Raw genomic sequence first — 13,501 nt, forward strand, 5'->3', positions numbered from 1 at the left:
CCTGAGTTACCAACATGAAGGGTTTCGGGTGTTTTCCCTTTCTTGCTCTTGGGCCTAATTGGTCTTATTCCTTCAACCCTCAGGGTGTTTTCTCTACTCTTCCAGCTCTCCTGTTGCATTGATTTGAGTCCCCAGATTGATCCTAGGCTGGTAATCTGATCTTGATTCCTGCATTCCTGCCTCTCCCGTGGTATTTGGATCTTGTCTTCCACGTCCTTTGGGAGTTGAGACCTAGGTCAACCCTCCTGCCTGGTGGGAAGCCCCAGAGTCCCCTCTGCCTGCCCCCATCAGCAGCCCCCAGCTCTGCCCTTGTCTGAGCAGTGTGGGGCTTCCGCCTGCTCAGTGGGGAGACCTCCCTGATCCGGACAGAGCCGCATGTGCAGGAGCTTGGGGGTCGGCAGAGGACGGCTTGCTCATTTGCCCTGCTGCTACAGACACCTTGCCCTTCCTACCAGAAGTTCCGTTACTCAGTAATTCTGGTGGGAGCTGTGAACCTCATTGGACGAAGTTCATTTTAGTCTTTAAACATTGATCTTGCCCACTGCTCTGAAAGCACTAGAATGAGAGTGGACAGGAGTGGCCTTAAATGGGAGAAGCTCCTTTCTGAGAGTATGGAGTGCTTAGGCAATGTCGTTGAGTTTTAGATGATGCAGTGCTAGTGCTGATATTCCAGGTCGCTTGTGGGTGCAGAGGTCATGGCTCTGTGGTTTTGAGTTGAAGCTTGATTCCAGTGCCTTCTGCTCTTACTTGACTGGCTGGATCATGTGGCTTAATTAAGAAATCCATGCTGGGCGGAGCCATGCTCTTGGGAGCTTCTTAAGGCTGCTCGAATGTTGCGGTGCTGCAGATGAAGTGTGAAGTGGAGGCCTTCCCAGAGAGGGCAGATCCAAAGGACACAGCAGTGCTGTCCTCCCATCAGCCTTGGTTTTGAACTCAGCTCCCTTGTGTAGTCAGGTTTGGAACTCTGTGTATGCACAAGTTTCTTTTGCTCCTCGGAATTTTTATACCATGGCTTCTTTCGGTTAACAGAATTGTGGAGAGACCCTAATAAATAATAGAGACAAAATAGTACTTTTTTGGCCAGGTTAGGAGATGGGAACCCCCTCTTGCTCATACTGGAAGCTCTTGGGACATGAACTCGGAGCTCTCTGGCTCAGCCCATGTAGTGAGTAATTTGGAGAAAAACCTTATCACATTTCACTGTAAGGAGGATCAGCTGACCCCTTTCCGATATGCCTTCTGCACATCTTCTGTCATTTTTGTTATTGTGGTCTTACGGCCATGATTTGGAAATTGGCTAAACGTCAGATTTCCTCTCATATCTCACTTTAGTGTCATGGGTACCAAAGTAATGATCTGTCGTATATGATCTTTAGGCCTTGCAAAATCTTAGTGCTTAGAATGTATCCTTTGTATGTAGATGATATAATTAGTAAAGAGGAAGAAGATGATACCGTCTTTTTTTTTTTTTTGAAAGCTTTTATTTATTTATTTGACAGAGAGAGAGATCACAAGTAGGCAGAGAGGCAGGCAGAGAGAGAGGGGGAAGCAGGCTCCCTGCTGAGCAGAGAGCCCGATGCAGGGCTCGATCCCAGGACCCTGAGATCATGACCTGAGCCGAAGGCAGAGGCTTAACCCACTGAGCCACCCAGGCGTCCTGAGGATACTGTCTTTAATCAAGACACATGCAGCTTGTCCCATCAGCTTTGCCCTTAGGCAGTTCTGCCCGTGATATGATAAATACCCTATATATTTTGGGAACTGATCTCCCCAGTTCTTGGGGGATGGGTAACAGAGCCTGTGTAGAACTAGGCATTAATTGGGTCTCAATATCCTCAGTGAGGAGTATAGGGGGTATTATTGTTAATTAATTTGATTAAGATACAATTGAGAGTTCATTATATTGATTCTAAAGACCTGGGGTGATTTTGCAATTAAACATTAGTATTCTTCCTACCTTAGTAGAAACATGTTTTCATAATTTAAAACAATTGATTTAGTAGACACTTTTATTGGTTAGTCTTTGAGAGGAAAGCCAATTTTGCATCTACGGTCAGCATTCCCAATACTTGGCTTTTTAAACTGTTTTAGCTAATGCTGCTCTCCGCTTTGACCTCGTTAGTGAGGGCATTGTGAGGCAGAGATGGGGGGCATTTCTGAACATGATCTCTAGAAGACTCCAGCAGCTGAGCCATGAACCTCTGTAGCAGGGGCTATGGCATCTCTGTTTTGAACTTAGGAGCACAAGAATGCCCGAGGTTTTCTGCAGCCCAAGGAAGGGGGTCACAGCACACGGATATGCTGCAGTGGCTTCTGGGGTTTTCCACCTTTGTATTAGAACTGACTTCTGGACATTTCTGCCGGGAAAGCAGCGTTTTTGTAAGGATCCACTGGGGCGCTTGGGGATCTGATGCGAGATCCTTGCTCTCCCGTCCCCCACATCACTGATTTAGGTCGGCCTGAAGTCACCTACTGACTGGCAGTGGGCTTCCCTTCATAGTTTATTCGCAGACACCAACCTGAGGAGTGTTCTTTAGCGAGGATGCTTAAGGAATAGAGTGCCCTCCTGGCTTGGCAGGGTTGGGTTTGTAGATAACAGGAACAGGACACATTTTCAAAATGTCATTGCCACAACTATTTCAATTAAGATAATCCTTGTTCTTTTCATCTTTTGACTTGGTTTTTTAAGAGATTTATTTGTTTTAGAGGAGGGAGGGACAGAGGGAGAGGGAAAGAGAGAATCTCAGACTGCCCACTGAGTTTGGAGCCTGATGCGGGGCTTGATCCCATGACCCTGAGACCATGACCTGAGGTGAAATCAAGAGTTGGACACTTAACCAATGAGCCACCCTGGTGCCCCCTCATCATTTGATCTTAAATGAAATGGTTGCCATGGAGAGGCTTTCCACCTAAGACCCCATGCGATCCGTTTGCCCATGAACCCGTTCTAGGATTTCTGCATGGGTGATACTTACCAACGTCCACTTGGTAAAACCCAGGGAGCTTTAGGTTTTATTCTTGTCCTGGGAACGGTTGTTCTAGCTGTCATACCACTCTGGCAAGACGTTTGGCAATTACTTGAAGCACAGAATCCTGATGTTTTGGTAACCTTCGATCATGATGGGTGCTTACACTTAGGGATGAGCCCCAGTCGTGGACACGAGTTTTAGCTACATGCCAGTGATTGCAGACCGCACACCGCTCTGCTGAAGAGGATATACCTTCTCGTGCTCCAGTTTGGGTGGGTGGCAAGTTGAAAAGGACACTTTGCCATGCTGAGGGCCAAAATCCTAATAGCTGGCATCATTTGATCGGATGTCAAATTGTCTTAATCAATGCTTAGATAGTCTTTAAATCCATGCACTGATTTCCAGTAAGGTGATCGAACCCATCACCTTGCTGGACCTTGTTGTATCCAGGCCCTGAATTCTCATCGGCGAACCCACTTCTCTTTTCACTTTGAGTACTTGGACCTTGTTCATAAGGTACCCCGAGTAACTGAAGCTGACCATGTGTGGCGGGCATGTGAGTCACCGACGGTGCTCTCACAGCCTTGCTGTGCTGCACTCTGGACCCTCCGCTGAGCCCCACACAAACCTGACATGAACTGGTGAGAATTTAGAGACCTCGTCTGCTGGGACTAGCAGGCATGCCCTTCCACTTTAATTCCTTCTGTTCCCCCACATCTCATCCCCTGACATTCTTTCTCCATTTCAAAACAAAAACAAAACAAGAATATCAGTTCAAATTAGTAGATTTTTTCAAGTTTCTTTGACTGTGTTGCTGTTTTCAAGTCTGCCTCTTTCAAGTTTGTTCCTGGACGCCTCGGTTCTTCCGTAGTTCTTCCTCTGACTTCCTGTCTGTTTGCAGATGACTTGCATCTTTCTTGCCTGGAATGATCCAATCCTGGGATCTGACATCTGTCACACTCATTGTGGCACTGCTGTTTTTAACCATGAGTGTCTATGACTTGTCATCAGTCTCGCCTTATAATGAGTCTTTCGAGCATATGAGGAGCTCTTTCCCCCTTCTCTGAGCAGGAGTGGGATCACATAACCCAGAGGGCCTTCCTCACACCCACATTGTCCAAGAGATAGAGCTGGCCATCTGTCTGACCTTTTCTTAGAGCTTGAGTTGGTAGGAAGAAGAGCTCTGGGTTTCCGGTAAGGGTCAGAAGTTCTCATGCCAGGGCCCAGGCAGAGACAGACTGGGTCATTTCAAGGCAAGCCCTAGTGCTTTGGTATATCCCTGGCCTCTCTAGCAACTAAGAGATCTTTGGGAACTCTGACACGGAGATGTGAGGGTGAACTTGGAGTCAGCGGGAGTGGTGAGACTAGCAGCTGGGTATTGAGTTAGCACCTAAGCAAAATGCTCCTTGCTTCTGAGGACCTGTCCCCTGGGCCTATCTTCTTTTGCTTCCTCTACAGCTTGTCCCTTAGCCATTGTGTTGTGAGCCTTTCTTCCTTTTCTCTTTGCCACAGTTGGGCCGTCCTGGCCTTATCCCATAATAGCGATTGGGTCATCGTGACACTCTTTCCTTTTATCCGTTCTCTCTGTTTCTTCTGACCCCTGAAAATCCATTTAGGAAAGGAAGAGAAACAAACAGTAAATGGTTTCTTTGAGAGTGTCTGCTGCCTGTTTCTATCCATCTCCTCTGCTTCTCTGTTCTTCCCATCCTAGTCCTTCAGTGAATGTAGTTTTAATAGTTCCCGTAATCCCTTTCCATTAGAACAGTGGGTCTTAATCTACTGGAAAGTTCTTCCTACTTATGTTAGCTTTTTCCCCAGCCATTCATTCCTGATGGGCAGGTTAGCAGGGTTTAGAGATAATGTGCAAGCATCATCTAAGTGTGAAGGTCCCAGTATATTTAGCGGCCACTGAGAACTATGCCACATTTAAATATGGCTCACTATCAGTGAAGGGGTATTTATGCTTTCAATTTAAATTGTTAAACATTGAGGCATTCCAAATGAAGGCCAAGTATAAGCTGCCAACGTTTAAATTTACCAATGACTTCCAGATGCCACATTGTGCAGAGAGAAGGAAAGCAACCTTTCAACCACTTCTTGGTAAATCCATCTGCATGATTTGGACCGTTCTCAGAGTGGACGTTGTTGTGTTTTGTGCACAAGGTAGGACAGGGCAGGAGGACAATTTCTAACTTAAATTTTTTAGCTTACTCATGGAACCTGTCAACTTCCTGTCACTACAGCTTAATCTGGATGGAATTCGAGCATAGGAGGTTATGGCTGCTCCAGCCAATGGCATGAGTTGGGTTGGCTGTTTTAGAGAAGGGAAGCTCTGTGGACTTCTACATTTTTTAAATTTTCAAAACTTTTTAATTTCTTTCTTTCTTTTTTTTTTTTGAAAGAGAGATAGCAAATGGGGGTTGGGAGTGGCAGAGGGAAAGGGAGAAAGAATCTTAGGCAGGTTCCACACCACGTGTGAAGCCTGACACAGGGCTTGATCTTATGACTCCAAGATCATGACGAGCTGAAACCAAGAGTCGGACGCTCAACCCATGGAACTACTCAGCCCCTCTCGGGCTTTTAACTTTTAGCTGGATAAGAGCCATGTGTAACTCTAGCAGTCGTGAAAACAGAGAATTGGGTATTCAGTTTATCCTTTTTCTGTGTCTCTGGAAGACTTCATTGGAGTCATTGTGATGTTGCTGATCTCTAGCTACATGCTGTTTTTGCTGGCGTTTTCCTGCTGCTTATTTGGAATATGAAACAACCTTGAACACAAATTTGGACAACAATTTTAAAAACTATTTTTTTTTTTTTAGCTTCAAGTATATTGATTTCTTCACTATGGAAAACAGCTTCTAATGTAGGGTGGTAATTCTTGTTTTGATTTTAGGTATTTTCTCTATATTTTGTTCCAAATAAAGTAGATCTTGTGCTAATTTGAAAATACTTTATTATTGGAAAAGCAATGTGGATTGATTTTCAAAAAGTATAATTTGTCCTGAGAGCATGTAAGTTGGAGCTAGGTTAATGAAGGAGTGACAAGTAAAAGAGCTCAGTAGTTCCACAGTGAAAAAAATCAGTGATTTTAATGAGTTCTGATATTTGGTTAAAAATGAAACTTTTAAAAAGACTGATGGTTCTTGAGATGATTTTCTTAAATATTTTGTGGTCTCATGTGAGCTTTCCAACCTCATTCCTTATGAGGAAAAGAAAAAAAAAGGTTTTCCGAACTCAATCTTATTTAAACTTTTAAATTTATGATATAAATAAAAGGTTTCTATGATTCAAGACATTTACCAATACATTGCTTTCTGAACATTCTAATTGTGAGAGATTTTTTAGATATAATTCGTGTCACCTTTGTGCTTCCATTTCCCATTCTCCTCCCTCTATTAAGGAAAGCTCTTTTTCCCTCTTTAATTTGAAGATCTAATTGGCTTTATGATACGAGTCTGAGTCAGGTAGCATCTCATCTGGCAAGGAGAGGGGAGTTCCAAGGACAGTGTCAGAAAGGGAAGGGAAGTGTGTCTTGTTCATGTGTTCCAACTTGGGTGATTATTCTCCCTTAATATTAGAGAGTCCTGGCTCTCCTTATTTCCAGTGGTGGAAATCTTACCCACATGCGTCGTTTTGTTCCATTAGAGAAGCATTCCTAGTCGTGAGTCTTACTATTAAGAATTTTCTCATTTGAGTCATTGATCATTACGTATTCTCCAACTCAAACATTTATTGACTTAATTGAGTTACAATAACTAATTTGAAGCAACCACTATTGTAGCTGTGTGCTTGTGGCTAATCCCCTTTTTGAGTCCTTTAAGGCCTTTTGAGTCAGTTTGTTTCATTAAGTGCTCACATAGAATGCATGTTGCAGTATAACCCTAAAGCTTCTGTATAATGAAGAGTTAGCTCTGCTTGCTCGTCCCCAAATAATTCTGACTCCATACCACCAGCTCTTGTTCTACCCACCGCCTGTCCCTTGGACCAGATGTTCAGAAAGCACGAAGAGATGATGATCTCTTGACCAGTGTCCAAAAGTGGAATCCGTTTCCTGGTAGACGAGTCGGCCATCCACCAGCCCCGTGCTCTGTTTTGTACTACTAGTGGCATTAAAGAATAGTTTACAGCTGAACAGATTTTACTGCTGTGTTGACTAGCTCAAAGTTTTGAGCTGTGCCAGAAACCCTGTACATTCCTGTTCATGCAAGTCTGGCTCAGTACTGAGAAGTAGATGCTAGTCCGATGCTGGGACTTCAGTCGGGTCTCCAGTCCATGTAGTAGCACGCGCCCTTTCCGTAGCTCCTGCAGTACGTAGAAATTGTCCTCAAGAGTCAGTTACCGATGGTAACAATTGAGGTTTTGGCTGTAGTATGCTTTCCAGTAGTTGAAATACGAGCATTTGTACAAGTGGAAGTTTAGAAAACCATATAACCAGTTTGGGGAAAGAAATTAGGAAAGAGGATATCTTTTATACTAGTGCCCTGTGAATGTGAGTGTTAGTATATTTATACATACCCCTATATCTGTACAAGTGAAAATAGAAAAAAAAATGTTTTTAAACCTTTTAATAGTGAGAATTCTTTGGTTGGTGGAAATCTTCCCCAGAGGATCATTGCCTTTTTCTTCCCCATTTGTCTGTAGTTACCAGCTCTCTGTCTTTTAAATGTAGATATATGAGATTGTTAAGTTTTTATTAAAAAATTGCCTTCCCAAACTAGTATTTTCACAGCTATCCTTTTAGTGTTATTGTTTTAAAAACAGGAATACATGTAATTAAGATGTTTACCAAAATTATTGATGTCATGGTTTTGAACTAATAACAAATTACATCTCCGGGCTATCTTGACTTTCAAAAAATATACTTTTTGAGCAGACATTATCCTGATGTTGATTTAAAAGAAAGATAACTAATCTCCAAGCTCTGAAAATATAGAAATGAGACAAAGAAGGCAATTTTTCTTAATTTTAAAAGTATTAGTCTTATTTTGTCATTATTTTTTTGTTCTTATTTATTTATTTATTTATTATTTTTTGTTTGTCTGGGTAGTGATATTCAGTGTGAAAGTCTTAAATCAGTGTATACAAGAGGATGCTAGTTAGTAAATTTTATCTGATATGAAGTACTATAGCTAGCAGTCTATAAATTTTAAGTAGCAAAATTAAATGTGTTTGTGTTTGGAATATATGGAATTCCTCATTTAGTGGGGAGAGAGGAAAATGAAAGAACCTGCTTCTATTCCTTCTGCAACTGCTTATTGTCATGTTACATGGAATACATCTTTTGTATCTCTCTGTGCCTCTGGCTTCTCTTCTGTAAAATGGGCTCAAGAATTTAATTGACTGCCTTCATCCCTTTCAAGAACATTGAGGACAGATACCTTGAAGTCTTTGGAAGACAAAATGCCACCTTATGTATTTTTTGATATACTAACTTGCCTTGTAAGTATGTACTATATGTCGTACACAGTGGTGCGGTGTGACATTGTGAACTTTTTTTATGAGAAAAAAGTTGTCTGCATGCCTCCATGTGAAACTATAACTTCGTTATTCATGTTTTACGTTTCCTGAACTTGATTCTTCCTATCTCTCTCTCGTGCAGCGGGAACTGTCCCTCTGAACGTCTCCGTGTACCCTGCTGTTCCTGGGTGGGCAGTGGGCGGTGGGGGCACTGGTTTTGGAGGCAGTCTTTTAGAAGTGTGCCGAGAAGTTGTGCAGGTGGGTTAGGAATATGGCCCAGGTCTACCGTGTACGGAGAAGAGGGCCTCATCGTTGTAGGGACAGACAGACAGACAGCCTTCTGTCTACTCATTTGTAGGTTTTCTTCCACATGTTCCTACTGCGCTCCTCCTGACCCAGGGGGTAGGGAGTCAGGTAGAACTTTTTGTTCTTAACCTACAGACAGTGTGGTGGAGGGGGAGAATTCCAGCGTAGCATCTGGGAGGCTGGGAATGTCTTCTGTGTGCTGCGCCTACACTGACTCCCACTGTGACCTGTTCTGGATCATTTTGAATCTTAACGAATGAGGATGCTAGGGGGTAAGGCTGCCAGGGAGTGAGGAGGCCCGTTCTTGCTTTGAATACCTAGATGCCATACAATCAAGGTATCTGTGAAGCTCATCATGCAGATGAAAACTGTTTAAGTACAGCTCCTAATGCTTTTCTTTGTATTTGCATGTGAGGGTTAATTTTCACTGCCTATGAATGTTGTTACATAACTTCCAACGTCATCCCTGGATGCTTGTGGTTAAAAAGCCCTGTGTCCTTTAAAGAATTCCCAAGTGCTATTTTGTTTAAAAAAAAAAAAAAGATCCCAAGTGCTATTTTGTTTTTCTGTGATAAAAATTGTTCTTGTAAAGTCTAAGGAAGATGATAATTTTTATGTCTGGTTAGTATTTATGATGTTTGCTTAGAACTTTTCAGTCTTGTCGTGGTAGTGGTTTTTCTCAGGTTTCTAAAGTTGTTTTATGTTTTTGTGACATCTTTTGTCATTCTTTTCCAGAGAATTCGGTCAACAGTGGATGAAAAAGAACAAAAACAACTTCTTATGGATTTGGATGTAGTAATGCGGAGTAGTGATTGCCCGTACATTGTTCAGTTTTATGGTGCACTCTTCAGAGAGGTAGGAATAAATAATTTGGGGGTTTTAGCTGATGAATAAATATCTAATTGGAATAAATAAGAGGATGGCAGGCTTAGATTCTGATCTCCAGTTAATTGCCATACATCAGCAATAAGCTGATTGCTCGGTATTTTAGCATATAGTTCATGAAAATATACACGTTCATCTCTAGCATTCATTGTTCCTTAGTTAAGGGGTGGATCTCGTACTTTTTAAATACGTATTTATGGCTGTTCCTTTCTTATAGTTTCTGTTCTTTTTTTTTTTTTTTAATAAATTTATTTTTTATTTTGACAGAGAGATCACAAGTAGGCAGAGAGAGAGAGGGAAGCAGGCTCCCCACCGAGCAGAGAGCCCAATGCGGGGCTCGATCCCAGGACCCTGAGATCATGACCCTAGCCAAAGGCAGAGGCCTAACCCACTGAGCCACCCAGGTGCCCCATAGTTTCTGTTCTTTAAGAACCTGACAAATGAGCTGACTTCTGGATGTTAACCCTTTGCCATAGGTTGGGCTCTCTCTCTCAGCTCTGAATTCCCTCAGTGTTGCCCTCACCACCCTTTTAAAAACTTACTTATTTCTGCCATCAGCTGTATCTGCATTTAATGTAAGCATTTACTCTCCCTCAGTACAGCCAATGAGGAAATTCACAAGTATAGTAGACGTTCTCTTAGCCAATCTTGTTATCCAGATTTTTCTGTAGAAACTGCGTGGTCGGGGCACCTGGGTGGTTCAGTTGGTTAAATGTCTGCCTTTGGCTCAGGTCATGAGCTCAGGGTCCTGGGATCAAGCCCCACTTGGGGCTCCCTGCTCAGCAGGGAGTGTGCTTCTCCCTCTCCTCCCTGCTCCTGCCCCCCTCTTGCTATCTCTGTCTCTCAAATAAATAAGTAAATAAAAAAAAAAAAAAGAAACTGCATGGTGTTGGGGTCATGTGTCTTCTTTTTGGCCTCTGGTTATTCTGTGTCCTGACATAGCTCATCGCTTCTGCCTCCAGCTGTCAAACCCACGTCCTCATTTCCAGTTGTCCCACTGCCTGAAGCAGGGAAGGGAGTTAGGGCAGCGGGCAGAGCTGATGCTGGGCCTGAATCAGACACTTTATGGTGTCAGGACAGTCCTTGTACACTTGGGATACTTAGATCAGAAGGATTGCAGCTAAATGAACCCTGAAGCACTTTTAATGGTCTTTATAAAATACCATTCTCATTGTGAAAATGGTAGGATTGTGCTGGCGGGGTCCTCGTGAGCTGGTGAGGGCCCCTCTCCCTTCTTTTTGGGACTGGATCACAAGGTGTGTATGTATGTAGCTTTGGGGGTTTTGTTGTAGTTACTGATTTAAAAAATACTGTGTTGTAAGGTAGGACTGGCTGTCACACTGACTAGAAATCTGTGAAGTCTTGTCATTGGAGACGACCTTTGAGGTTAGTCAATGAATTCCCCGCAGTCCCTACATTTTTATTTATTTGTTTTTCTGTGTTCTTAATGGGTGACTCTAGTAGGTTGAGGCGTCCATTGCTTTGCTGAGTCACTAATTAATTACTGTTAATTCTAGACTCCTATAGTTTCTTCCTACTCTGTCCTTGTACTTTTATGACTCGAATATTCGTGTCTGTGACCAGGTACATCCAATTTGTGAACCTCAACATTGCAGTACCTGTAGTGCGCTGGGACAGTAGACAGTCATGTATTGAGGAAACCCTGGACCTAATAGTCCATAATGCTGCACTGTTTGTAACATCACACATCTGGAACTTTCTTCGTGTTGCACAGAGATCTTGCCATCTCCTTCTCCCTTCTTCCCCCAAACCATGAGTTTAGTCTTTATAATCACTAAATCCTCTGGCCGTTTCACTCTTCAGATCTTATGCAGAGCGGTAGTGGCTTAGGGCCTGGACTAGACTTTCTGCCCGTCTAGAGTTTCAGCCAGCTTTTCCAGCGCTGTCGTCCCCGCCCCTCCGGGCTCCATGTCACTGTGTTTCCCCTCCGTAGAGTGTGGATGCGCAGCCTGTTTCTCAGGTGCATTGTTTCATCATCCCTTTAAGCAACATTTAGACATATGACCCTAGCCCACACAGTGTAGAAGTCTGATTTCATGAAAAGAAGGCAGAGTAAGTGATCTGCAGGATTGCAAAGTGTTGGGAACAACGCAGCAAGCTTGGAGTCGCATCTCCTCGTCGTTTCTTATGAGAAGCTGGGCAAAACGCAGTGTTACGGTGTCAGGGAGGTCGAAGGGAGTTGAGATAGGCCGCCGTAAGCAAAAACATCTGTTGGGTGTTCCGTAGCTTTCTTATATGTTCTGTTTGTAACAGCTTCAGGGCATTCGGGGGCCTCATCCCCCTTCTCCAGAGAGGAGGCAGAGGTTCGATGGGAGTCACACAGCCCGTAAGTGGAGGAGATGGGACTTCAGGGACAAAAGTTTCACTGTTCTTTTGTTACGGAACAAGTGGTCTGGGGATGAGGAACTTTCAGCTTCATTTAAAAAAATAATCTACTTTTTAACATTCCTACAGTTTTTGAGTGTGATCAGATGAAGGCTGAGGAACTATATAGTGAAGTTGTATAAAGTCACAAAATGCCCAGATAGGCTGAACTATCCCCCCACACCCCTGCCCCAAGAAGTAATGGGTCCTTTCTGAATTTTCTGAATTAAAAAAAAAAAAAAAATGGAGTTTAGAAGCTGAAAGTGTACCTTTAAAGAAGAATGCATAGGCAGAGTGTGTTTCCTGTGGTTACAAAGGTTAAAAATACTAAACAAATTTAATAAGGGTCTAGAGAAACATTTTTCTTTTGAGGTTGATCACTTCAAAAGATCTTTTTGGTGACCTGACCTTCAGTTGTAATAATAAACCCACGATTCTGGGTTTATGAAAGGAAAGAGCAGAAGTGAACATATGCAGTCTGGAATTCTTACTTAACCACCCCTGTGAGGAGGACAAATGGCCTTTAATGCCCGTCACTGTGAGGAACCTTCCAGAACATTTCACTTTGTAATTTGTATGCCCATAAGACATCAGTCTGTGGTCCGGTTCAGTCAGCCGTCACTCAAGGACTTGTGGGATGTTCGTTTTCTTCTTCTGGCCGCTCCTCTAGGGATCAGTCTTTCTGTTGGGTGATAATCGAGCCTCTGCAGGTTTCATAGCTTTCCTCAGAGCAGTGACTGAACCATACTTAATACCGAGCCTGGAAGCTGGTTTTTTGCCATTGTGTCCAGCCCTTTACACTTCTTTCTGCAATGGAACTGAACTCAAGTTAAAAAGCCCAAAGTACAACTTGGATTTGATATAGAGAAATTACTACGACACCTAACTGCACAGGTTTCTAAACTCCTGGTCAGACTTTGTGGACAGGAAAACAAAGAGCTTGACCATAAACATATCTTCTATCCTGTAGCTGGCACCAGGGTCTGTCCCTTCCATTTATCTTACCAACACTGTATGTCCTTCAGTATGTACATTTTCAGAATTTAGAAGCACGAAACCCTTACTTCAAATATCTTTTGAGCCTGGAGAAATTCTAGTGAGGGAAATGCTATTCTGAGTAACTTCTGGTTATAGAAGATCGTTGGATTGTATGAAAGGCATTGATAATTAGCTGACTTGAGTGCCCTCCTCCCTTTCTATCCCTGATGCTGCTCGTGTTCTTTCCTTTCCTTCCCCCTTGCATGGCCTTATGGAGGCGAAATCAACATACGACAAAATGCACATATTTAAAGCGTACAGTTTCACGTGTGTGAACAAGCGTGTACACCTGTGGGACTATCGCTGTAAGCAGGATGTGGACCTTTCCATCAGTCACCCGTTTCCTTGTGCCCTGCGAGTCATACACACTTCCCTTCTGCTGCCGCTGGGCTGCTTTCTGGCGCTAGAGATGAATGTGCATTTTTTAGAATTTCATGTAAATGGACTCCTACAGTATGTAT

General features: G+C 43.1%; 1 protein-coding gene across 2 annotated transcripts in view; it reads left to right on the top strand.

Moving 5' to 3' along the window:
• Nucleotides 1–13,501, top strand: part of MAP2K4 (mitogen-activated protein kinase kinase 4) — a 126,648-nt gene that overhangs the window by 69,764 nt on the left and 43,383 nt on the right. For both annotated transcript variants that reach the window (XM_032840061.1, XM_032840062.1), the window contains one exon: nucleotides 9,468–9,587. In XM_032840061.1, the coding sequence (XP_032695952.1) occupies nucleotides 9,468–9,587 (120 nt within the window). The remainder of the gene's footprint in view (nucleotides 1–9,467; nucleotides 9,588–13,501) is intronic.

This window comes from Lontra canadensis, unplaced genomic scaffold, assembly GCF_010015895.1.
Source record: "Lontra canadensis isolate GAN:19392208 unplaced genomic scaffold, GSC_riverotter_1.0 scaffold110, whole genome shotgun sequence".
Taxonomy (NCBI): Eukaryota; Metazoa; Chordata; class Mammalia; order Carnivora; family Mustelidae; genus Lontra; species Lontra canadensis.